This window comes from Pygoscelis adeliae, unplaced genomic scaffold (assembly GCF_000699105.1).
Source record: "Pygoscelis adeliae isolate BGI_AS28 unplaced genomic scaffold, ASM69910v1 Scaffold222, whole genome shotgun sequence".
NCBI lineage: Eukaryota > Metazoa > Chordata > Aves > Sphenisciformes > Spheniscidae > Pygoscelis > Pygoscelis adeliae.
This window is the reverse complement of record NW_008824309.1, coordinates 3,196,521-3,224,327: the sequence shown is the minus strand read 5'-3', so window position 1 is coordinate 3,224,327 and position 27,807 is coordinate 3,196,521. Positions and strand designations below refer to the sequence as shown.

The 27,807-nt window shown below is 39.8% G+C and overlaps 1 protein-coding gene across 1 annotated transcript in view; it reads right to left on the bottom strand.

Moving 5' to 3' along the window:
* Positions 1-2,605: 2,605 nt before the first annotated feature.
* Positions 2,606-27,807, bottom strand: part of ARHGAP15 (Rho GTPase activating protein 15) — a 340,420-nt gene continuing 315,218 nt past the window's right edge. The window contains exons 13-14 of the mRNA XM_009318944.1: positions 26,879-26,984; positions 2,606-3,882 (exon numbers count right to left, since the gene is read on the bottom strand). Of these exons, the coding sequence (XP_009317219.1) occupies positions 3,699-3,882; positions 26,879-26,984 (290 nt within the window). The 3' untranslated portion in view covers positions 2,606-3,698. The remainder of the gene's footprint in view (positions 3,883-26,878; positions 26,985-27,807) is intronic.

Here is a 27,807-nt window from a genome sequence, read left to right as displayed (position 1 = left end):
TTTCCATTCTGAAGCAGGACTGCAATGCAGGGGAACCTGCTGTGCTGTGATAATATGTGCATTCCTCGAGGCTTGTCTTTCAGCCTCTTCTGAGAATTAGCCATGTAAAATCTATACACTGCTTGATTACAGTGGTGATTGTAGTCCCAACTTACTTTCCAGCTTTCTTCCAAATTCTACCCATGGTCTGTATACTACGTAGTAATTGAGTAGTTGAACTTGAGTGCCTTGGGCTGAATGGCAGCCTTTGGCTCTGTTGCAACATGGGGTACTTACAAAAACAGACTGAATGTTACCTGCACTGTAGCTGTCTTAGCAGAGAAATAAAGAACTATTAAAATGCATGTTGCTCTTAATATATATATGTATACATATGTAAATAAAAAGAGGGATGAAAATTTGTTCAGAGCAGTTTACATGTCCTCTTTTAGCTGTAGCTCAGCAAGTCAGTCTGTCTTTCTCAAGGTTTGCTCAGAAATTCTATTTTGCAGTTGAATTTCTTGAGTTAAAAACTGACAATTCTTCTTGCAAAAGTTTAAGGTTCAATAAATTGGTTTTTTATCTTTATTTTAATGAGAAATCTTTCTAGCTGGGAATGCCCTTTTCAGTTCCATTACAGGTCTCTTTCTGATGTCTCCTTTTACTATAGTAATTCCAGTTACTAGGACAGCTGTCTTTTCACACGAATTTGAGTTGAAGATACTCTGTATATGGAGAGGATGCAGATAAACACACTGATTCTTGGACATATTTGTCTCTGCTGGATTCTCAGGCTTCATTTTCCTGATCATTTACCATTAACAGCGATAGCTCCTTGCTTAAGGTATATCTGTGGCCTTTTTTCAAACTGAAGCTAGCTCCTGACAAAAAGGTCTTCTGCAAGTCTAAGTTTGACTCACTAAAAATTTAGCAAAGTTTGAGCAAAATTTCTACCAAGTCATAACAAATGTTCTTACAAGTAAAAATTGGAGGAGCAATGTGGTGGTGATATAGGCTCAGTGAACTGCTCATGCTGAATGGAGACCAAACTTAGACACTTTTGGGATTTGGAAATGTTTATGTCCAGCAACAAAAGAGAGTCTGCCGGAGCCCTGGGCTGTGAGCTTAGTTAACAAAGAGTAAACTACCTGAGCAGGAGGAAAAAAAACACCACTGCACTTAAGGTTCGCAAATATTTTTCTCTTTTCCACTCTTACCACCTTTTGTCCGGCTGCTTTCTGCCCTGAGGGACTGATGGCAGGAGCTGTGGTGCTGGCTCTTTGACTAACGGTTGAGTCAGTAATTTTTTCCACTGAATTCATGTCGATATTAAAGGGGACAGGGAGAAGACTGGTCTCTTGGGGAAGGCAGCAGCTTGGTGGGAAGGCAGCAGCTTGGTAGGAAGGCATGGTTATTCCTTTCTGTTGTCAGGATGAGAAAGGATAGACATCTGCTATATGCCCCGGATGTATACGCTCCTCTGATGAGACCCACTTGTGTCCTCCCAGAACTGGCTACCCATGTATCAGGCTTCTATCTTTAACAAAGCATTTTGTAGACAAATCAGCACATTTGAACAGAATTCCTGTAAGGCACCCTTCAAAACCAAAGAAAAGCTTATGTGTCCAAAAGTTTGCTTGATTTCCCCCCACCCCCGGCCCCAACCAAACCAGTTGATCTTAAGAAAGATACGGATTCATTTCATAAGCCTTGTCTTGCTTATAAAAACAAGAAGAGAGGAGTCTCCATGCTCCAAAGAAAGCTTAAAAGAAGATAATTAATTAATTAAGAATCTTTTCTTCTGAGTGCAACAGGATCCAAGTAACAAGTGAACTTTTCATTTCCACTAATAGCAGAAATTACTTCAATAGCATGATTGTGAGCACCCGTGGGGCCATAATGTGAATGGTCTTTATTAAGGAATAGACTGAACTTCTGACTATCTTTCTTCCAGTCATTTCCACAGGCTATAAACAGCGCCTGGTTTGTTGCTACTAAAAGAGTCTAAAGACGACGATGCTGAAAAGCATTACTGTTTAAGTACTCATGGCTTGACATTAACATGAAAAATATTTTCTTGAAAGTAATGTGAATTTGGGTTCTCCAGAACGTTATAGTTTTGTTCAGAAATGATTAAGTTGAATACTTGTGATATGGGGGAGATGTTTGTTTGCTTTTGTGTTTTTAATTTTAATTACTGGTCACTACCCCTCTGTTTTGCTTGATTTTTCACACATGTACGAAGTCCGAAAACATCTTGTGGCCAATTTTTATATTTTCTTGGTGTTATTTTCTGCCTATGTTAGCACATGATGAAAGAGCCTGGTCTTTGTTAACGATAAGGCCTCATTATATGTTTGTTCCCATAAATGACCGCTCTGAGGAGCAACCTTTCCTGAATAACGTGGTATTTTGCAAAATGATGCTAAGTAAAAACTGAAGTAATCCATGATCTGCTGAAGTGATATTGAAGACATATCTCTCGTGCACAGCAGACCTATGCATTAATCCTATGTTTTGGGATCTTTAATTGCTTTAAATATTTGCTTCTAGATCTGTGTTTCACAGATCTTATTTACATGGTTTATTTTTCATTTTATGAACAAATCGATAACCAGACAGACTCTTTACCACACTGGATTAGTTTTATTTATTCTCTTTGAACTTGATTAAAAAGCTGTCAAACATAAGTCTACATTTTATCAGCAGAATACTTTTACAAAACAGGGTAGGAGATGTGTATAGCTGGAAACATACATTTCAAAATGAAACAATATTTGATATATTCTAGACAGTTACCCTTTTGTTTATCCATGACAACTGAAACTAACCATCAAATGCATAAATTGATTCAAGTCTAGCCAAGTAATCCTAAGGGCATATGAAAAGGCTTTTTTTTAAAGTTCTTTCTAGATGAATTTAATGTAGTTCACCAATAAAGCATCCTCAGGAGCACAATACAAATGCTACAGAACATGAGATAGCTGGAGAAAGCGGGCAGATGTACAGTGTGATGAAGGATCAAAATAGATGTTATGTTAAAACGAGCAGTCATGCAATGTCTTCATTTCATGTACTGCATTTAAGTAAAAATGCCAAAGTTCCAATTTTGTTTTTAATTTTTTTTAGGCACTGTTATGCAAATAGTGACATTCTGATGGTGGTTTTTTTTTTTTACTTGTTTAAAAGTATTAAATGTAATCTTTTTTTGAACTCTTGGGGTAGGCAAATTGATTATTCATCATGTCTTTAACTTTCACTATGTATCAAAGAGAAAGGTAAATTGTACTCAGATTAGCTACAAATGATCTGCTATCACTGTTTTAATTCATTGCCTTTAATATACATATTTTAGTCCATCTCCCACAAATCTCTTCATTTACTATTTGTCTTTCTGTGCCATTGCATATGTTGGTAAACAGCATTTTCTATGGTCTTTGGCCATATGCTGTATGCTCAGCTTGTAAAAAAAGTGACACTTGGAGTGCTAGCATAATGAAACTCTCAAAGGGTTAATGCAGAATACATATAGGCAAATGTTGACAATATTTTTTATTCCAATGTTTGAAAATTAAACACAAAATCATCATTAAGTTTTCACAAAATGAGGCATCTGTCACTTGAAAGAAAAAGAAATATTTCAGAAATATGTTTACAGAAATGTAAAAATATTAGACATCAAGACAGATGTGAACGTTTTCAATAACAGGCCCTGTCTGTCAGTCTTCCTCAGAGCCGAAGATCTTGCTGTACTCACTCAACATAAGTTCAACTATCTGATTTTGGTACAGCATGTGGACTGCCATGTTCCCTGTCTCCTTTTCAGGTCTAAGGAGTGTTGGTCCAAACACAATTCCTAAGCTTTGTGTTGACATAAGATTCACGGATTCCTTGGCTGCTATCCTGTTGACGAAAGGAAAGAGTTGGTTAAAAAAGAGGGATGTCAAAGGAGTCGCTGTTGCATTTGAAGTACATAGAGGCACTTTTTAGTGATGCTCCTAACAGGGATGTTTGTTTGGTTAAGTTATCAAAAAGAAAAAAAAGAGGGAGGGAAGAGACAACTTCTGCCGACCTGACAAACAAGGAAAGGAGAGTCAGCCCCAGACAGCAAGATGTGCGCGGTGTGGAGGTCTAGAGCCCCATTTACGGTACTCTTATATCAGGGCACAGTTATGTCTGGTGAATGAGCATTAGTTGGTATGTATGCTATAAGGCAATAATTTCTGAGCTCATACATTTAGATACAGAAAATAGGGATCGCTTTTTACGCTAAGGGAATCGAGCACTTTTGCTGTCAACAGTTTTGGTGGCTCCAGGGAGAAGCTTCCCTGCTTCTCTTAACATGATCTCCGGCACTGAAAGAGTTGGGAAAACAAAAAAAGCCCCTTAATATGAGGTCATATGAAACACATTCCTTCTGCTAATTTGAATCCAATAAAGTTAGTATGGTCTGAAATGGATTGTGAAATTTATATAACTAAAGACGTTTGCATGCTTTATCCTGACACAAAGTTTCTTGAAAGACACTGAGACCACATACCTTAATGAGATGACTTAGAAAATAATGGTAAGGATTATAACCTTTGATATCTTTATTATCCACAAAATTACAAGAGGAGGACCATTACTATTAAAAGTTGATTTTATGTCTGTATTAAGACTTAATATTCTTGTGGAAATGACATTAAGGATGGAGAAGTCTGGTCTAAAAACAACATAGGTTTAATGGATAGAGTTTAGGTAGACAGTTTCGCATAAATCTCTGCAGCGGTGAGTATGAACTAAGTAGAAATCCATTTCCTTCCACCCTCCAGAATATATAATATATCCTAGGTTGGAAAGACTAGTAAATGAAGATACGTATTTTATAAATAAATTACACAGCTCTACCAAGGAATGCAAACTAAATGTAACTTTAATATGTAAATGTTTGAATTCATGGATGCTTCCTTAATCTGTTAGTTTTAACTTAAATATTCCAAGTGGACTGTTGAAGCCAAGTTGCTTTTTCCCCGTCTCTCTCATTGTCACCTTTTTAAAATCCAGACAGCAATTTAAAAATCATCATAGCTGTCTCTGTTTTCCCATACCTGTTGCTGAATTTGCAGCAAACTACACTATAAGTGAAAGAAACTTCATGAGACGTAACGGGTTCAGTCACTTAAAAAAAAGGTTTCTTTCATGTTAGCGGGTGGGTCACACAGCAAAGAGCATCTTCTTGTGGATTTCTGCCAATCTTGTCATTTACCATGTTCCCTGAACATCAGCGCTCGTGGTTTTTTCCCCATATATAAATAGGAAGCATTACTTAGTTCTACCTCATGCTTGTAACCGTGGTGTCCATTGCACAAAACGCTCTCCATATGGCACTAATCAGATTGGCTTAATTATTAGTTTCTTAAAATATAGCATCTTTACTGTAAATTAAAAAGAAATAATTATCTTTCCTCTGTGGTAAAATTGACATATCATCTCTTCTCTTAGGAGTTCAGAAAGTGTCAAAAGTTAGTAGTTTTGCTGCCAAATGACTGTGTGGGCTTCTGATGGACATCGCACATCTTTATCACAATTAAAAATGTTAGTTACAGGGGTGACAAGGTTGTTTTGCTTAATGCCACTTATGCAGAAGCACATACATCAAGCTTGGTGCCTCCCTGTGACAAGGACTTGATTTCTGTTGAGCTTGTTACATGCTAGAAGTTGGAAACCTTATAAAATATTTGCAGACATCAGCATGGGTAGAGATGGTAGTTCACCAGGGGGAAAAAACCATATTCAGCAGCTGTACCCTGCGTAACTTTAGAGATCATCAATTTAGCATTAGCCATGGCTTTGCAATGAGGTGGTGTTGATGATGGACAACATCGATGAAGCTAGAGGAGAAAAACCTTGCAGGGAACAGCAGGCAGTGGACCATGGATGAGCAGAGTCAGAGTGAAGAACGGTGGTGGCAGAGCACAATTTACTGAAAGGAAAGGAGGGGTCTGACTTCCTTTATCTGTAAAATTTGGAGCAAGATGTTGAGATCCTATGTTTCTGATGTCACAGAAAATGGAAGAAGGATGGCCAGCCTCTCTGTCATTGTTTGCCATCTTTCTGAAGCAGAATAATTCCCCCTGTTTTTCCTGGAGATGCCAGCCTCCACGTGAAGTCCTGTTTGAGTCCAGGCATTGCCAGCATATGGTCTGCAGTCGCTCAGGTCTCAGGAGGTGAGGGTATGGCATGAAGCAAGGGAGAAAGTGCAAGGTGTGTGTTGGCGATGGAGAGGAACTGGCTCTCTGTTGTGGTTCATCGATATGGAACGTGGCACTAAGAACATCCGTGTATACTTGGGGCTCCTAAGCTTAATGCTAGTATAATAATTATTATATTGATAAAATCTCTTGAGAATTCTTGATATTTTCTATCTATTCATGCAGTCATACTTGTTTTGATGACCATAATAACAAAAAACTGTAAACTAAGCAAACTTGGAAACAGGGAAATTTTGAGTAGTTAATCTGTGGTAAAATACAGCTACTGGAGGGAAAGAAGGAAGGAATTTAATCCAGCCTGAATAAAATAATTACAAGTTTAGGATTTATGCCTTTTTAAAGTGCAAATATTTACCAATGAACTTCTATAACTAATATTTTTTTTCATCTGTCGACAAAAGAAAAAGTCAAAGCAAAATAAAAACAAATATGCACAATTTAAGCTATTACTGTAGCTGCTAAGTGAAATTCAGTTGTTAAAAGAGCAAATCCCTAAAAACAAGCAAAAATTTTTTTTGGCAAGAAAAGGAGCAGAAAGAGTGATACAACAACGATGTTTTTACAACGTAAAAAGTGAAAGGAAATGCCGGAGCTACTTTTTGTCAAGCCCAAATGAAAGGAGCAATGATCCATCAATTTAAGATTATTTTAGAAACAATTTATAATCCGGTGCCACAGACGTTGGAACCGTATCAAGAAATTGTTGGGCGTTATGCTGTGCAAGATCCCCCCCCCCCCCCCCCCACCGGGGGCGGTAATTCAAACATCCACAAGCCCCCCCCCCCCCCCCCCCCATAGGTGAGCTGAATTGCAAACTTCAAGAACGGCTTCAGTCCTTTAAGACCACAACTCAGGAGATAAACAGAAAATACAGTTCTCATTATTAATAGTAATGAAATTAATGATGTATTAAAACAGCAGGAGTGTCTGATAGGAGGGCTCTAGTGTCAATGGCAGATATATAAGCAAAAATACTTGGAATTTATGCTTTGGCTGTTGCCAAGGCAACCATAAGCTGGAAAGCGTGTGACTGAGAGCAGGGCAACTCTACAGCTAAGAGGGTCATTGTGTGGTGAGTTTGGCTCTCTAGTTCCATTAAACCTACTCTTTTCAAACTCTCTAAATAAAATCATTATTAATTTTGACATTCGGAAAGCACATTGGGTTATTACTTCAAACTCTTAACAAAAAGGTGTTAGGAAATGTTCTTCGTCCATTTTTACTCCATAATAACTGCTGGGGAGGGGAAAGCGTTCCAACAGTGACTCTGATTCCTCACCGTTATAATGTTCCTACTGCACATTAAAAATTAGAGGGAGAAGTCAGCGTACTTAGAGAGGAAAACCCCATTGGAAAGGGCCCTGTTCTACTGTAAGCTGGAGAGTGTTTCAGGGTAGAGCTGTCCTCTGCTAGCTGCACTGAGAACTGCTCAGTCTTGCTTTGTTAGTCCTTTCCAGCCTACGAGGATTTAAGTTTGCTCAATGTTAGGGGCATTTCTACCCTTAGCAGAACTGTTTTTAACCATGCTTAGTTCTCTTTTACTATTTTAAATTATATCTAGGGGTAACTTTTCAATAAGACAATCCTGCTGCTCTTCCATGAACTGGTAATATAGGCTATGACTAATGGGTAACACATTACAAAATGAGAGGATCAGAAGAGCAAGAACGAGTCATCTGGTAAAATATTGTGGGCCAGAACGGCAGGTGTAGGAAATGCCATCCTCTGAATTCAGTAGAGGACCAAGGGATAAAAGTAGGTTTTGATCTTATCAGAATCCTGTCCACCAGCATTACGTACAGTATCTCGTTTAACTAGGGAAGTCACTGCCTTGAGAGACAGAAACCAAGATCTAAACAGAAGCCAAGAAAGATTAAAGATGCATGGGAATAAAGAAAACTTCCCAGAAAGGAAAAAAAAGACATATTTGTGACATCTGTCCTCTTGGTATAACAACTAACCTTACAGAACTAGGAACTAACTCCTCTCTAAGTGGATTATTCCATGACAGCCCGTTTGGGTAGGTTTTGGACCTTTGCTGAACTGTGCTAGCGACCACTGTCATGGCTGGAGCTGCTCATCCTGATGGACTTTTGGGCTGATTTGATATGTAAGTTCCTAAGAACTGCCTTAAAGGGTCAAAGTCTGCACGTCCCATTGATCCGCTTTACCAATAACTATCCTCAAATTAGTTAATATCTGGTTCCTATACATACTCAGGCATATGCAAATGTAATGTTTTAGCTTAAGGACTCTGCCCTGGGAAAGGCTCAGCTGCCTTCTCAGCTGAGTTGACTCACCTCAACTATAGCCCTGTTAACAGGTCTTTTCATTGCACTGTTATGGGACAGTTTTTATGCAGCAGTTTTCTGACTTTTGCTATTGCAGAGCTCCCAATCAATTTGAACATGTTAAAATTTGACTCTTAGGATGAACAGTTTCTAGCTCAACATTTTATGCTCCTCTCCTTCCCAAATGCTGGTTCACAGGAGTTAAAAAATAAAAAGTGTTACATACTTTGCTTTAGTGACAAGACATTTGGGAAGGAATCATCCAACCTTGAAATAAAATCTTTATTGAAAGCAATTCTACATCCATGCCAGTCAGATACATTGTATGATCAGAAGAGGTGTCCCAGGGGAAAGCTCGGCGCAGTAGACAGGGTTGATTACTTAGACCTCCTGTCAGTTCTTAACTCATTGACAATGGCTGAGACATTCAGTACAACTTTGTTTTCTTTATTTGGAAGTAAAGTTAATATACTTACCTTAACTGTGCCAAATGTACTGGAAAATAACCTGATAATAAAACGTACCATCCTACGAAGTGATAATGTCTGTGTGTATAAGCACATTTTGGCAGTGCTCTTGCAGATGGGTTTTTCAGTGTTAGGAAGGAAACACAAGTACAAAATGATGCACAGATAAACTATCAGGTTTCTTCTGAATATATTTCCTTTCCTTTTAAGGCCTGTAACATATTTTCCTGAGATATAGCATATTACTGCAACGTCATTTTCTGTTGTAAACTTATTTCGGTTCAGCTATAGTAGTTGTTCTTCAGGAAGAACCCTGTGCTTTTTGGTACTAAAAAGACAACTGAACTAAAAAGTTTGGTTTTGAGAGTCCTATTAAAACACAAACAACAATATGTGTCCTTTTACAACAGGTCAAAACCTTGCAGAAATATCCATATCCAGCTGGATATACCAGCTTAGGACAGACAGCAAAATACACCCGTGGTGGAGGGAGGGTGCAGTGCCTGTTCATTACTTAACCCCATTTTGAGAGACTTACGGAAATAATCAGTGGTAAGTGAGCCCCTGATTCCATAAGCTCTATTTGTGTAAACTGTTCAATTCATTGCACTGCAATGTAGATAAATTTAAAATTTAGTAATAAATTGGGATTCTTGATATTTTATGAATGCAAACTAAACCTCATTATTATTTATGTACTGGCTTTATGGATGATTTGCTCAGTTGCATTACAGTGGTATTCACCAGCTGATGAAGCTAAGCAAATGCAAACATTATCAGTTGAATCCCCAGCTTGTCGTTTGTGAAAGCTGTATACTATGTTGCGGGGAGTGGGGGGGGACACCTTTGTGTATATGTTGCTACAACCTGAGGTTTATGCTTATAGAGGAGCTCCAAATCACTACAACGTCTGTCCTTTTCAAAATGGATCACAGTGGACTAATACAGTTTTAAGGTACTTTCTTTTGCCCGTGTAAAATGCAAAGGTACTTTAAATTCCTCTTTGCTCCATAGGTTGAATTCGAAACAATAGCTATCCAAGACTGGTAATAGAGAAACCAGGTCATGGCGTATGATATGTTACGAGAGGGGTCAGAAATAGTTCAGACATACTTAAGAGCTTGCTTTTGCTGAAAATAGCCTCCATGGCTCCTGGCCTACAGAAACTCCATAGGCTTCCTGTGCTCTGCAGCTGTGGGTTCATATTACAGCTCTTTGGGAAAAATCCCTTCTCTTCAGTTGCTCTGGGACAAAAGAACGAGCACTTGATGCTGTCTTCTTCTGCAGACTAGCCTTTAAATCTGACCGTTGGATGGCTATATATAGTACCTGGACAGCTGACAGGGACCCGGTGGAGAATGGGCTTCCTCAGGGGATCCCCTGCATATCTCACAGCACGAGCCCTTCCCTGGATGAACTGCCTTGGAGTCTAGCCCTAAATGAAAATAATAACTAAACTAACTCCGAACATTGGTTCACAGTTGGCTGAATAGACTCCGAAAAGCTGAAGAAAGGCATTTATTCTGTCTTAGCCCAGTTCAATAAGAGAATGGTTCAAAATAAAATCTTCTCACCATTGGGTGAACTTTGCTACCTGTATGACTTCCTTTCTGAAGAGCACGTGTGCTCTTGCCTTTGCACACACCTCACATACTGCCTGTCTCGTAGAGAAAGTTTTCATTTTCCAGGTGACTGGGACCAAGATGTAAAAGCACACTTACATATCTAAAGGGGTTCAGGCCCCTACAGGGGCTTCGTTCAGGAATGTGCTTTTGAGAAGTCCTGCTTGTTCTTCTGCACAACGGCAGCGGTGCTCCTGCCTCTGCCCTCAGCTGTGGCTATACGAAGAGAGCAGGGTAACGTGGTACCCACATCTCAGCCTTGGATCTTTTCTTTTTTCTGGCCATCTCCTGTGTTAGAGGAGCTCCAAAGACAGGGGGTGCACACCTGTGTCCCAGCGTGGCATGGGCAGCAAGGGCAGGAGTTCATCTCCACGCTGTGGTGACTCCACTGAAGAGCCTGGTGTGGGCAGAGACTCAGGTCGTGCTCTCCCAAACCATGTTGCGTCAAAGAAAAGGGTTGAAAATGTTTTCATAAAATCTTCCCTATTACTGCAAAAGTCCCAGGTCGCCCTTTTGGAAAACTGACCCAACTGGGTGATCTGCTAAGTTCTTCCATTTACTGACAACCAGCACTCTGTCCTCTCAGTTTGGCTTGGTTTTTAATTTTTTGTGTGTGAATGCAAACCGGTTCTGACTAATGCTCATAAGACCAGAGGGAGGAGGAGATCTGGCGACTCCGTGTTATCACAGTGCGAGTCGCTGTTGAGCCTGAAGTTTGCCTGTTCGGGGACAGCCACTCGGTAGGAGTCAACTGAAGGCCACAAACTTCTTTAAGAAGCATCTCAGACTCCTGGCTGCAGCTCCGTGCACAAGGCATTCATTTTTGCCCTCTCTAACAGCTCTGTAGCAGCATATAGATCTCAAACAACAGCGAACCCCTCTTCAAAAGCCACACGGCCACTGCAAGCACGAGCCTCTCCTTGGGGAGAGGATGGGAGAGAACAAAACCACCCGTGACAGATGTTAGGCAGATGCTAATGCACTTCTTAGAGGTGTTTGGGTAGTGGAGTGATAAAGGCAGTGTGAGACTACGTAGAATAATATATGTTCAGGCAGAGATATAACACATAGAGCCTTTAACTGTATTTTTGGCTGGTGGTGTAACTTTTGCTGTGATTGATATTTTTAATATTTTTTTTAAAATTCTATTTCTGATTTTTTTTCTGCAGAACAACTAGCTTATTGTAAAGACCAACCTGTCAGAGGTCCTGGATCTGTACACTTTTGTAGCCTGTGTGGCTCAGAAGGCAACAGATAGTTTTACATGAATAAAGCTTTAACTTTTTAAATTGCTTAAATATTTTCATTCAAGAATGCCTGAAGCTACATTTCCTTGTAACATTAAAAATAAAAAGCAGTTAGTAACAATCTCCCTTAAATCAAGAATTGTAAATATAGAACCTTTATCATCAGCACAGCACATCCAAAAATGTCTTTGTAAAATAAATCAAATTATATGAGTTAATTGATTCCAGGCAACATCAGCAACTGCAGGTGGAAACTGAATAACAGGATGTTTATTAATGAAGGTCTATTAATCAAAATTGACAATATCAATTCCTGTTTCTTTTATTTGAATTCTACCTGCAAAATCCATAGACATACTTGCTGAATTTTTAAATAAAAATTTAAAAGTAAAGAAAAGGCTAACACTTGGGATTTTAGCTTTAGATGTAGGGCTATTTGTTTAAACAGCGAAAGGATATCCTAAATCCAATTTGACAGGCAATGCCAAAGATGCCAGTGGTAATTAATTAGCACTTAATTTAGACCACAGAACAACAGGATATGGAATTGGTGCTCAGTGCCATTTCCCCTTAGGCTTCATCTCATGAGGGTCAGGAGTATGGCTGTTGCATTGAAGGTCAGTAAATAAATTGGGGGAACACATTGACACTGGACTTTTCATGATAGATATCCTTCACCCTTATTACTGCCTCTGGCTATCGCTGATGAGAAAAGGACTGCAATTGTTCTGTGAAGAATGCTGTACACAGGCTCGATTCGAGCAAGGTAGCGTTTGAACTCACACATCGTACAGTAGTGGTGCTGGATGCTTCCTACGGGCAGAGAGCTGTCTCAACTTTGTATCTGGGCTGGAAATAAACTTCTAACTGTAGCGTAGAAAGCTTGAGGATCTCTGACAGGCGAGAAAATTCACTTAAAAGCAGTCCTTAAGTTTGCTAGATTTGTGAGCTTAGCTTTAGATTAAGCATAATTAAAATCAATGGAAGATTTTAAAGTGAGGTTAGAAACTAGGTCAACAAGGGAAAAAACACATTTCCTTATTATCCTCTTGTCTTTGTCTTAATAATATTTGGTATTCCTCCATAAAGCTAAAGGCTCTTAATAAAGGTGGATTAATGTTATTAACAGCATTGTTTTCTGATGGGCACACTGAGGCTTTGACGTGCTTAGTGATGGACAAACAAAAAGTACGTGGCAAAAAAGCAGAGCCACCAGTTCTGCCGGTAACCCAGCTGTTTTCTAACTCGGTGAAAGAAGCCACCCTCCTACAACACACCCAAAGCAGAGGGTATATGGAAAGCACACAGGAGACCCTATGGAGCTTTGTTCACAGATGCACATAAATTGCATTCTTTGGTTCAGATTTACTGGTAAGAAAAATGGAAAGATGATGAGACACGGTATTATAATACAATCCTCCTCCTCCCAGTAAACTTAGCGTGTCTGCCAGCCACTACTCCGCTCTTTCTTCCAGTAATCTCTACCCATCTTTCAAAAGAGCAGCTCAGGTGGAAGGGTGTCAGCACTGGCACTGATACTCAACGATGTTACAGCCTCCTGAAATCGCTTCTTACAAACCCTACCCCACTATGCTTAAGTAGTCCAGTTCCACCACGGCCCGCAGGACGATGAACAATGGAAAGTTCAGCAGTTACAGCAGGAAAATTCTTATTGCAAATCCTAGATGTACTCCACTAGCGGAGTTTTATCTCCTTGATCCCAGAAGGGCTGTCTGCATTGCTACGTCAGGAAAACACTGAGTTAGACAGCAGTCCGTGCTCAGAAAATGTATTTTGGAAACCCCAGGTTAACAGTTATTCTAACTTTCACTTCATCACACCCTTTGCAACATCTCTCTCGACAGTGAGTGAAATTTTGGTTACTGTGAAAGTCACTGACAAAACTCCCAGCGACTGGGAGCCAGAATGGAGGCAGAATTTCACCTTATATAAGCTTACCTTTTCTTACTTTGGATGATACCTACTTTTACTAAGTGGAATTACTGCTTTTGACTATGTTGAATCTATAACCTTTTGCAGCCTTCAATTATAGCCCTTTTGTGCTACGGTAATCCAGTTGACAGCAAATAACTTGGCTCTGGACATGACAGGTTCACCTTCTGACTTAAAGCCCTAAAGTGGAAATTGGCTGGAATTTCAACCTGGAATGCTGAATTTTAGACAACCTGCTCAGAAATGCATCTTTGCTCGTGAGTCTAGAGCTTCTATGAAAAACTTAGTTTCACTAACAACGCATTGTTTTTGTCCGGCATCATGAATAAATTATTCAGTTTTGTGAGGCAATCAGTAATTTTTGATATTGAAATCAGAGAATGTGGCAAAGAATTCCACGAAAGTCAGAGAACAAACTCTCGCCAAAGTTTTCCTTTTCTGTGAGCTCCTATATATGTAAATACTTCATAAATTGTTTTGTTTCAGATCTTTTTAAATAATGAAAACCCTTTTAATATTGGCCTATTAATTGTCCCCAGTATAAATTCTCCTTTTTTTTTTAACCTATATTATCACCATTTTGTTGCTTATAATGAAAGTCTTTTTGCAGTGGTCTGCCCAACAGAGATGATTTTATACGGGATCTGACCTCAACCAAGATCCCTACTCTTTCAGGTTCAGTTCTGAGCTCTCCACAAGCTACTCTTGCAATATATATGCACTGCATTTGTATCAGATTTGAAAGATGCTTTAACATGCCTCCCAGCATCACGATTGTTTCAGCCCTGATATTGAACATGAGTAGGATGAATGTATCTCTTAAATGCACTAGTGAGTATGTGCCATGAGTCTTTGATTTCTTTAAACTTATTTACATTTTTCTTGCCCTTGAGCGATGAATTTACTATGTCAGCATTGTCTTTTCTACTTACACTTTGTCTGTCTTGTCCACTCACCTTAGCTTGATGTTTATTTTTCGTGCACGTGTATAGTCCATTGCACTAAATGCACGAACTGCCTGGAGTGGAGGATTTTCCATATATTGTGTCTTTCTAAGATGCACCCTTTGTAGTACTGCAAGTTCTGCAATATTTCCTAGCTTTAAACTAGCTTTGCATTTTCTCGTTAGCTCCTTTTTAAGTCAAATACCCATTCACCCATGTACTGGTCTCAGATGACTGTGGTCTGACTCCTGTAGACACTTTACAAAAGTCTTTATTCTCTATGCAGGCAGCCCTACCTCTCTCAATAGTTGTGTGTCTTTCATCTTTGAAGCTTCAAGTGACCAGACTTGCCAATATCTGCTTTTGTCTGACCCTCATCAAAATCCACAGTTAGAAAAACTGGTGAGAAAACGTACATGAGTATCTTAGACCTCCTAACTGAAAGCATGTTTGCCAGACATTGAAGGATTTAGGAACAACAGGTACAATCTTGCTTTTGATATCAAGGCATACTCATCAGTCTTGGGACAGCTCATTCAGTATGCAGCTTCCAGGACATCAAATCTCTCAGTCATACCTTAACTGAGTAAAATGCCTCAATGCACCTAATAGAGATGCAGAGAAGCATTTCTGATAGTGCCTGCCTGCCAAATGGGTCTGTCCCTGTATGGCCTTGCTTGTTGACGTCTGCTGTTCTTGCAGATGAAGCTTAAATGCCTTGCATATGATTTTTTTCGTTGCCTTGAGCACCAGAAGACGACTGACACTGCGCTGTCTGGCTCTGAGATAAGACTAAATTCAGGACACTTTTTTGTAGGTGCTGCATGGATCTTCCCTAAAGCAGAAAATGTTTAACCTTAAGTGAATGGTTGCAAATGGATTTACAAGCTGAGGAAGTGCCTCTTTAGGAGACAAATATTGTAGTTTCAGGATGTGAAGCTGTATAAATGTAATTTAATATGAAGAGTAATGGAAACCCGTTAGCATGTAACCCAGAAAGGTTAAGCAGTTCCTCACCATAGTGGTCAGGTGAGATTCAAAACATATTCATCAAGATTTGAAATTTGCCTGAGATAGAAATCTCAGGGCTGACACTGAGTCCACAGCAGCTGCAATGAATTCCATGGGGTAAATGCTCTGAAGGAATGGAAAACTCATTCTTTTGATGACATTTTATGAGACAGTTATCCAGGTATGGAAACATATCTGGGTTGTCCTAGGAGGTGGTCTTAAGTTGCCTGCTACTACTACTGCCACAGCCCTACTGAAACCCCTCTCTGGACTGAAAGTTTGAAAATGGACAAACTGGTGTTCACAGTAAACTTTACTTACTGGAAAACTTCATATGCTACAGGGTTGTCCCATATGTTATACGCTACTGGGGTCTCCAAGATTGCTGATAGCGTTTGGTGAAGGCCTGGACTTGGCAAATGTGGACGGCAAACGATCTGGGAAGTGGGAGCAGTTTCAAGGCAGATGAAGGGCTATCCTGAGGTGGTTTGGTGAGACTGAGTCTAGTGCTGATACAAAGAAGGTGCGAAAAGTTTGTGCTTTGTCCGTGAAGGTGTTAGCAGAGCTACAGGAGACAGATTGGTGGGATCTATAGAAAATACGGAACTTTTCTGAATTCCCTTTTCTTGGTTCATCGCCATGGGAAAGGGGTCTTCTTTCAGAAGACCACAGCAAAGCTCTGGAGAGGACGTGGCAATGCCATCTGACGGAGGGGCTGAGATGGGTGGAGAAACCCGCGGCTTAGAGGAGGTAACCGGTTGCATCTTGTGGACCAGGGGAGGAGGCAAGTTGTCGTACACTTGGCTGGAGTTAGCCGCTCCACAGATTTATGATTTTACATTGCACCGTAATGAGTAATGTACAAAAAGATAAATATTTTCCATTCAGCAACATCTTGCTATATTTTCATCTAACTCTATAATTTTAATTATAAAGTGAACATAACCTGTATCAAATTATGATTTTGTTAACATATTGAATGAGGACAAGAAAAATAAATACCAGATTTTATACTGTACAGGCACATGAAGGTATAGCAAAAAAGTCTGGTTTCCTTGACCACATTGTCATAATATGCATATATAACTGCTTATTGAATCCAGGCTGTGTAGACAGCAGAAAGAACACTGGCTCCATACCATCACAATGCATGCCCACAACAAAGAGGAGGAAAGAACAGGCTCTTTCATTGTGTGTTTCTAAGTATTACCAACATAAGGGCTAAAAACATTACCTCTGTCTGAAGTGTATCTATATATCCATGCATAAGTTATTAACTGGTCTCCCTGAGCACAGTTGCTGAAAATATTAATATATTCAAATTATATTCTAGCTACTGCAAAAACAGTAGATCAGACAAATGTATTAAAATCTCTTCAGACAAAAGGAGTCATGTTATTTAGAAAGTTCCTTCCCCCCCTTACTGGAACACAAACCTTCATTGTATGTAATATATGAGAACGCAAGATGATCCTTAGATGTCAAAATGTGGCTTAAAGTTTGAATGTAATCATAAAACAGTGACTCTAATGCTTGCCATAAACAAATTGTCACTGGTATTATGTAACTTAGGCTATTCACAAAGTATAAAAGACGGGAAGAATAAAAGGTGGCTGCCAAACACTATGGGCCAAATCCGAAGGTTGTGCCAAATTGCGCTAACAGTCTGGGAATTGCAAACCCAGCGTGGAATTTGGATTTGCACTCCCCGGTGCTCAGGCTGCTCCTATAGCTTAAATTAGAGTGAGATAAAGGTTTTTTTGTTTTTTTTTTTAGTTTGTCAGTTTAGACTGTAAGACAACAAAGCAGCAACCAGTGGCTTCTGCGGCCTCCCCTGCTCCCTCTTTCCAGGAGACGGGAAAGTGGGACAAAAGTTCCCTAATTGCCTCAGGACCCATTTTTGTACGGAGTGGCCTTCTAGGACGCAAACAGGCATAGTCAGATGGCACTGACTATGGAAAACACCGAAAGGAAAACACCGCTCTCAAATCCGGTGGTCTTGACTTTTTCATGTTATCCAGGGCGTAGAGCACCGCCCCATCGGGCTGAGACCCTGCTCTTCGCTCGGACTCGTTAGGAAAGCCAGCACAGCGGGTTAACGACAGAAGATCATACATCAAGGCAGAAGGCCTTGTCTGTGAACAACAGCTAATCATTCATAGGTACTTTCCTTTAGTCCGGGCTTCAGGAGTAATGTATATCTGATAACGCGCACTGCACAGATTTAAATTGCATCTAATAGTTGTGTTAAGGCCCTTTATCAGGGACAACGACCAAACTAGGTGGTTGTCCACCCCCCCTTTTTCCTCCCCCTTCCTTTTAAAAGTAAAATGACATTTTTTTCACAGCCTGAAATAATTGTTCAAGCAGAGATACTGGTTTAACTCATTATGAATTATTAGTGGAAAAGTGGGTCTCAGAAGTATGTTACATCTGAAATATTTTTCGTCACTTGAACATGTGCCGTCCAGAACTGGCCCTATTCTACCAGTCACTGGGAACAAACACTTCGCATTCACAGATGCTCCTAATTTGGTGTGGTTTGGAGTGTAATTTAGATCAAACGTGTCCATGTAAATGAGTCAGGGTTTCTTAATTAGGTGCCTCTAAAGAAAAAACTTGGACCACATCAGTAGGTGTGGGTGTGGTGCCCACAGTACTGGAATCTTTTCTATAGATGAAGCTGAGTTTTGTTCAGGCATACTGTAGGTTTTTCTTTCCCTTTTTTTTCTTTCCCTTTTTTTTTTCCTTTTTTTTTTCCTAAAGCACAATAATAAATCTGCAGATGGCATAGACATAAAGACGCTACTTCAGAGGAGCTGTCTAAAGCACTGTCTCTTTGGCAAATGCCTTAAAGTAGGTCATTCTGCTGTGATTTAGGTTTATATTTCATTGCCAGCTTTTTGTTCCCATTACAAGTAGGGTGCATTCCAGTCCACAGATTTGCTCTTCATTTTTGTTCAGATTGTTTTTTATTTACAAGAATTTGTAGATCTTCGTAAGAAAATGGCCAATACCCTGTCAGAAGTACTAATCATGCACTTGACCACAAAAAGAGATGTATGAAGGTGATAACCTGCGAATGTTGGAATGTAAAATACCATTCTCTGGAAGCAAAAAACATATTGATTCTCTTAACACGGTGATTGAAATGATTGTTGCATCTTTTGTAATGTGTGAAAAATGATTTGATCTAATGTCATTTCAGAAGTCTCACAGAGCAGGGGCATCCGTTACCGTAGTTGTTCAGGTATTTGCTTTTTCTTTTTATATATTTGCCACTGGAAAGCATGTGTTTTATAGCTTATAAAAAAATAAAAAAATCATCAGGGTCTGTTTTCCCATCAAAGTGCTGGGGGATTTACATGCCAAACTCCCACTAGCCTTAATGAATTACCTGCATAAATTCCCTTTCAATCGATAGTAGAATAGATCCTATTGTGTTATATTAATTATTTTGCACAGAACACTGACATTTTGGCATTAAAGTCTTTTTTGTTTTGTTTTTAAGTTCCAATGAATATCTTAAGAAACTTAAAGCCTATTATTTATTTTACAGCCTTATTCTGAGAAAAATCTCATATCTTTAGTCAGAAAAATGAAAAGCATTGCAATTTACCCTTTGATGACCTGGTCCTGGACATTAATGTGTTAGGGCCCAATCTCCCAAAACAGCAGAAAAAAAAAAAGAAGGGGGAAAAAAAGCCGTTTTGTAATGAATTGAGCATTCTTAATTTTCACCAACAAAAAACATTTGAGTTGAAAAGAACGCTAACCCCAAGCAATATTAAGAGGTTACAAAATCACATAAATTAACTCCGCCAGTGATATTTTACTGAAGCTTATGCGAGTGCAAACCAGAAGCAGGACTCTCACATGGTCTTTATTAACCGAAGAGTACTTAGCAGTAACCGGCCTTCCCCGAGATGTGCTGGCCATATGCACACGTACACCCACGGTGCCAACGTGCACATGGATGAGCCTTCAAAGGTGTGGGGGGGCTTGGGGTGGGGGAAGTGAACGGAGAGTAGAAGTGAGAAGTGTTCACTGTGTCATCGTGGGCAAGTGCCTTACCCTCTTCATTCCTCACTTTCTCTATCTACACAACTAGGATAATAAAACTTACTGACCTGAAAAGGAAGTTAGGAGATTTAATTAATGTTTGAAAAGCTTTTTTGAGATCGTTTGATATTGAGTAATGTGGGATGAACAATAGGAGCTCTTTGAAACAGGGGCTCTATCTATCTGTATTTGTGTACTGCACCTAGCACAATGGTGCCATACAGCCACAGAGTCAACCGTATCATAAATATTTAAATTAAAACTATGTTAATTATTTTTATCGTTCTGTTATTTGCTGATACACCAGTTCAGTACATTTTGAAGCTTGGTAGCATTGAAAAGTACCAAGTGTAATTATTTGCCTGATTGTTATGAAAATCAGGGTTTATATTTTTAAATACGGTTGTGGGAATAGGAAGTATATGGAAACACAGGTAAAAATGTGGTTTTAATTACTCGTCATTCTTCTTATTAAAAACATTAAGCTGTAGGTATTCTTCAGAGAAGAGGTGAACTTTGCAAACCCTCTTATTCCACAAAGAGAAGGACTAAGCATGACTGCAAAAACCTCGGTAGCAGGTCGCCCCTGCCCCAAAGTGAATAAAATAAAAATGTATAAAGGTGCTTCTGGAAGACTGGATTTCTTTTTTGCGTTTACTCCATAATCTATTATTACTCCTGTCCTGTGCACACTTGTGCCTGGTGCACATTTTCATGTGTCCACTAATTTACAAGGAGAGAGTTTAGTAGACCAGTATATACTTAGCAGAGAGAAATGGGTTTAACTCTTCTCCTTCCCCTAAAATGAGCTCCGGGAAGCTACAGTAAACGGGACAAGTGTTGGCATTGCTCCAGCTCCTTTCTAAAACTCTTCTATAGCTGAAACAGAAAAGCACGTGTGCAAGAGCATGTCTCGATATATATTTGCCCTTCTCAAGCTAGAAAGTGATTAATTCATTTCATGTAAATCTTAAAATACTAGTCAAGGATGCCTGAGTCTCTTATGTCTCTGGCCACTCACCTACTCACTCTTATGGTGCAAGAGGACATTTCTCCTCCTGACATTTCCAGTAGCTGTTCCCCAAGCCTGTAGGAGTAAGGCTCATCTGTTCTCCCTGCTGCTGTCCTGTGGCTGAAGAGCAAGAGCTGCTCATGAGTTGCCTGATTATAAAGAAAGGTCTTGATTCAGGAAATAATTTCAACAAATAGCCTTTGTTTCTTGTGCCTTCAGTTAAGGACTTCTGTGCCTCTACACATTCCTGAATCTGGGCATTTTTCCTGAAGCAAAATTTAAACGCCCATACCACACTGCGTTGTAGGTCTCCCACAGGTTCTCTGAGGTTTCCCAAATAGAAATTTGTTGTATCGTCCTTCCATTCTGGGGATTATTTTTTCTTTTAAATAACTTTTACCTTTTTTTTTTCCTTCTTCTTTTTCTTAATAAAAAGCTTGTACAGTTCTTAATGTAATCTGTTCTTCTACTGTGTGAAAAAAGGGTTCTCCTGAACCTAGATTTTATATGTAAGCCTGTCCAAAACTGCTGATATGACACATAGTTTAGTAAGTGAAAATGACATTTGCTACATCTTTCCTCCACCAACTTTAAAAAAAAAAAAAAAGTTTGCAGACACCCCCTGCTTAGTATTACTAGATGCCATACTTTAACTTTATTTTCTGATTTTCCCTCAGAATTCTGGGTACTGCTGCTGGACTTGTCATCACATTGTCATCGTGTCCTGGTGTGCGGGCTACTGTGGGCTTCTGTCTATGCATGGCTTTTTTCTTTTCTTTTTTTTTTTTTTTAATCTTTAATAGGTTGAAATAAGTCTGTTTAGTCGCATGTAGTTTGCAAAAACCTATGCTCTTCAGAATTTAGCTGCCACATGTTGCGAGGTTTGAGGAGGGGTGTGTGTTTCATTTGTCAAGGTTGGATGCGTTTCTCTGTTCATAGAGCCATGAACATGGGGGAAGGTTATTTTTCAAAACAACTGAAGCATGAATCTTGTAATACTTATGACTTTTGTTAGGTAATATATTAATAGTAGTAGGTTCATCTTAGGTAAAAAGTTCTACTCTTGATGAGGAGCTTATTTCTGGTGAAATTGATGCAAACAATTGCTAGTCAGGATGAAGAATTTGGGCGGGGGGAAGGCAGTCAGAAAGGAAATCATCATTCTCTCTCTGAAAGAGAAGAAAGCCTGGATGGCATCTGAAAATGTCTTGCCGTGCTATGTACAGTAACGGGAAAGATGGAGCAAAAAAATGGAGTTTCTTGGATTCAAAGGTGAATCAAAAGGAATTGGCTTCTGCCCGGACAAGGCAGCCAGATAGGCCACAGTATAGATCCACGTGATAAACCAAGAGGCAACTGCAGAGCTCCCCAGACAACTTGCCTGAAGTGCCTGCCAAGGAGGCAGATGCTGCTGCTGGAAGAATATCTTCCACAGTTGGGCATCTGGGTTCAGTGCTTTCCACGTAAGGGAGAGGGATGGTAGTGTCAGGCCGGCCCCCGTCTTCCCATTTAATTATTTCAACATCCATTTTATACTTTTATAAATAACACGTATTATCCTGCCTTTGTGTGAGAAAATAATAAGCAAGGAGAGGGGTTTTATCTGTAACATATCCCTTCGCAGGGGTGTCTACATGGATGGGTAAAGACAGACTCAAGCTTGGCTGCCCTGTGCTCCAGCCTGGTCAGATGTGAGACAGCTCGGGTCTGGGAGTCGCAGAGCTGCCTTGCGGTGGCACGGAGCTCAACCTAATAAGCAGAGCAGGCTGAGATTCATTAATTTAACATTAATAAGCACAGCTTATTAGCTCAGGCACAGTGCTGTATAATGCAGGCACACAGCTTCTGGAGCAGAGCTGCGTCTGTCCTTGCCAGCTCGGAGCGTGGTGCAGGGGACCCAGCCATGGTGCTCCTCTCCCCTACTGCAATTTGCATTAGGAAGGAAAGAGTATTTTGCAGTCGTTGCAGAAGCTTCCGTGCAAAAAAATCCCTTCAGATTTTTGGATTGTATTGGTGGCTTAGGCTGAGTCTTTAAGCCATTTAAACTTCTGTGCCTCGGTTTCCCAATGGGTGTGTAATAGCTACCTCAAAGATGCTGCTGTGAAAGAAGGTTAGGTACCGATCATAAAAGACTGTGGGATCCTTAAAGACCGCAGTGTTTCTTCTGCCTCACTGGAATTCAAGTTTTGTGAGTAAATTATTGGGTATGAATAACGATTTATCAGATAGGGATTTGTTGCTCAGTTCATGTTTGTGCAGAGAGCCAATACAAGGTTTCTGCATAATTTGATGTCTTGTGTATGCCTGCAAAATAGGAGCAGAAAGGTCTATCACATTTATCTGGTACCTGTGATTAGCTCGCTCTTTGAGAGTAAAATTAACTTGTAAATAAACAACAGGAAGGAGTGGAGTCCCGGAGACCTGGGATGCTGTTTTCAGCATGTGTGGAACAGCAGTATATGGGCTATATATAGCAAGCAAATATTCGCTAAACACATTCAAGTAGAACAGGCTGTTTTCTGTAACCCTTTATATGGGAAAATCCTTACTCAGGTTGGGTTTTGGTGTTTCTTTCATGTGTAAAATACAATATTTGTTTGATTTGCTCATCTTCAGGAAGAAGTATGGAAAGCTTAATAGTAGTTGTACTCAATTATTTTTAGTATGAGCCCTAACAAAACAATTTCTTATGGTATTAGACTGACAAGAGCTATGTGATATGTCTGTTCAGCCCCATATTTTTTCTCCTCTGCTTATGAATAGTAGAATAATTTTCATGCAAAGATGAACAGGGGACATTGGTGGGGTTTTTTTTCATCAAATGCAAAAAACTTAAAAGAACAGGTACTGCAACTGCAAGCTTTGCTTTTAATCCCCCTTCTGTGGGCTTCGTACGCTGCACTGTGACTTCTTGCAACTTCAGAGGGCTTGGTTTAAGAAAGATACATGGCACTGGTGTTAACCCCTGCTGCCAGGCCTTTCTTGCAGACTCTCTCATCAGCTGTTTTGTCTGGGTTTCTAAAGAAGGACCCTTCTGAAGTGCACTTCACATTGTTATTTGGGCTTGATCTGGACCCACTCCCGCGGACTGGATCGCTGCAGGATGAAACCATAGTGCAGCCTCGCTGCCGTCAGTGATTCAGGATAAACGTAGCCTTCTGGGCAAAGGTTGGATTCTCGTGCTGAGCTCCCGTGTGTCAGTGAGACATACGCTCTCACGTGCCGTACAGGAGTTACAGGCTTACAGAGTCCCGTGGCCCAGGTCTGCGTAGCCCTGGTCTCCTATTTGTCTGATAGAGAGGAAAGAAAGGGGTAGGAGAAAGAGGGGAATGCCACAGAAACAGCATAACTGCGGTCCTTTAGCTTCTCCCCATCAGAAACCTCTTGAAGCTCAGTTCAACGTTGGGCAAGAACAGCCATCTCCACCAGCAAATCCGGAAACTGCATTAATATGCCTCAAACCAAACCAGTTTGTTTATTTTTTTTCAACTAACCAGAAAATTTTGAATTCCCTGTGATTTACACTGGGCAAACCCTGTGGCTGAAGGGGGTGGTACAAGGTGCAAGTCAGTGGTAAGGTGGGCACATCGTGCACATTGGCACCCCTCTTCTGAAAACTCTCCCTAAAAGTGATATAATTCTACGCTTCTTAACCTCTGCAAACTAGTCTTGTTTCCTAGTGTAATTTAAACAAACACACATAGCCTATATTTACATAATATAAACATCATGTCATTGTGTACGATGTATGTATGTTTCTTTAATCTCATTTACAGAGCCACAAGGCCATTCTGACTGGCCCCTGTCTTTCGCATTGACAAGTTCAAGAGAACAAACCAGTTTTTATCTGGTTTTTGGTGTTTTCAATATCTATTCTACTGCTGCTTCCACATCAATGGAGCAAAGCTTATGGAATAGTCCTGTCCTTCCTCAGGGATGTGTTTGTGTGGCAGAGAAGGCTGACCTTCTTCAGAGAGACTCAGATGATTGCTCCCATACTGCTCAGACCCCCAAATGGCTCAAATATCATTTTCCTGCCTTCCATCCCTCTGTGCCACGGTATTGCATCAGTATACCTCTAGCTTCATCATGCCTTCTGCAGTGACATTTGGGTAAGAGCATGTGCTTATTTGGATAGTACGTCCACCTTCCCCCCGTATCTAGAGTTGTAGTCAAGCCTGATATTCTGTACATATGCATTACAAAGTATTGTTATTTTATTGTTTGTATTTTAGTGTGGGTTTTTTTTTTCTTTTCTTTTCTCCAAAACCACCAGTGTTGGTCCAGTTTTGTGAGTTATTCTACACATACACAGCAGGAAACAATTGCTGTCCCAAACAGATTATGCTCTAAAAAGCCAAGGCAGACAAAGGAAGTATTATCATCATTTTGTAAACAAGGAACCAAGGCACAGAGAGATTAAGTGATTTACCCAAGGTCACCCAGAACATCCGGTCAAAGCCAAGAACTGAACCCATGTCTCCTGAGTCTCAATCAAGTGATTTAACTATGAGATCAAAGACTTATTGTGTATACCTGATATCTCTCCTCTAAGACATGGTAACAAAACTTTCCTCAGGTTAGGATCAATGCCACATACGGTGCAGTAAATATTGTATATGGCACATCTGTGCTGACAGCGTGTACCCACTTCTTGCACTAAGGTTTTTCCCAGGAAATAATGTCACTTATTATTCTTCCTTTGACAGTAATAAATTATCATCCTTCTTTAGATAACCCGCTGAAGGAGAGAATGCGCGCACACGGTACATCAGATGAATACATAGAAAACATTTTTTCTGCAAGGCCAAACTCATTTTACGGACTGTTTAAAATCCTTCCACACTTAATGAAATGGGGACATTCCCATGACTGTATGGACTTCATTTTGCAGTTTCACCTGGAAGCTGCAAAACAAGATGAAGGATCTACATCTCTTATATGTAGATGCCAGGAGAATATATCAGAAATGATCAATATAAAGGCATCATTCATTATAAGCTCAGAGTAGTCTTTTATTTGGAGTCTTTATTACTCACTCACTGGGGTCATTATACTATTCCTGGGATGAACTACTCTGTGCACAGGGCTTCCATGGGGCCCTAGATTAGTCCCTTCAATTTTAAGAGTAGTTTGGCTGAAAAGTGACTGTACAAAAAGGCACCAGTTAGTCCCAACAGCAGGACAGCCACAAAGGGAGGAACAGGATCCTGCCCTTCATGTGCCCCTATCTTGAGGTCTGTCATTTCTGCCCAGTCATTCTGCAAGTCAAACAGCTGCAGGTTGGTTTGCAAGTGAGCACGTGGTCTATGTACATTTTTACTGTTAATGCCACAAAACACGAAAAGAAAACCCAAGGTGAATGTGAAAACCTGGGCTGACTTTGTGGGCTGACATCTCTTGCAAACGGAGCTCAATGAGTGTGGAAACCACAGAGGAATGATAAGGTGGAGCCTCACAGTGTCATTTTTCGGCCTCTGTGGTATGTCAGCAACATTAGGAGAACAAAAGTGCACTTCCAAATCTCTCCTCAGCTTTTCTTAGGTGTTCTGTGTTGTCACAAGCTTCCTCGTGAGGTATGAGAGCTTGTAATGTATTTTCTTGGGTGAGGTTATTTCTATCATTACGTGCCTCAATAAAGGAATTTGAACGGCAGGGATCTCAATGGTGAAAATATGGTGATCAAAAGGTCTATTGTTGGAGAAAGTCAAACCAAACTGGACAAATGCAATACTGGAACATGTTGCATTTGCCCAATTCAATATACCTGTAGCACAGTAATCCTCATGTGTCTGACTGCATCGAAGGAAACAGAACTGTTCTGTTTTCTAGTAGAGGAAAAAATTGTGCTTTCGCTTAGACATACTGATTTCTTGAGCAGGAATAGGATATACATAGATACCATAAATCATGCTTAGTTTTGCCAAAGAATGTAATTATCTTTGGTATTTTGGATGACATTTCCAATAAGATTTGGACACCACACACTGATTCCTTTTAAAATTATCAATCTGTTAGTACCACAGTTCTACTTACTTCTTTAGATGTTCAAAGAGGATTTTCATTGTGTCATAGTTTGGTCTAGGGAGCTTTTTTACCAGGCTCCTTATGGATTTGATGCGAGTGGCGTTGTCCTGGATTTCTAAGGGGGAAAACAAAAACAGAAAATAACCACTTGAGTGCCATATTGGGACATTACTTTGTAACTGCATCTGGTACCTTGACAAGAAAAGCCATCATTGATATATGGTTAAAACCAGAATATATCATACCTTCTGTCACCTTAATAGAGAGCAAGAGTAATTTACAAGGATTAAAAATTCTCTCTTAATCTTAAGGAAGCTTTTTCTGGTTCACAGAATTATATTCTTATACTTTTCCTTTATTTTATCAGGCTATTAGACCGTCATCCTAAGCTAAAGTACCTCCAAGTAGTAAGGGACCCACATCTTAAGTGGAATTCCAATTTGGAATTACATTTGTCGAGTGGTGCAGCTTCTGTGATGGAGGCACTTCCCAGGTAGTCCTTGATGTCCTTTTTTTCTCATCATAATTTAATCAGCTGTATTTATGAATCTCTATCCTTAAAATTACACCCCACCATGTCTGAAAATATAAAATGATTTGCTGTTCTTTTTAGTCATGCTTTCTGGTGATCAATTATTTCAAGAAACTGTTCCAGTGTAGCTATGTTCTAATACCTGTAGCATCTCACAACTGTAATTTCTGTAAGAAATAATTTGTATTTCAAACTTACAATTAGTCATAACGAATGCAGTACTAAGGGCTTTAATATCTCTTTTGAGGTGATAAGAACATTGCTATCCTTTTTGTTAAGATATGTGTTCCTGTTGATGATGCATAGTTTCTTGGCTGATATTTTCATCGATTTGTATAAGATGTTGCAACTAAAGCAAAGTCATGTACCACTGTGCTTTCGTTTAGGAACAGATTAGATAAGGTGC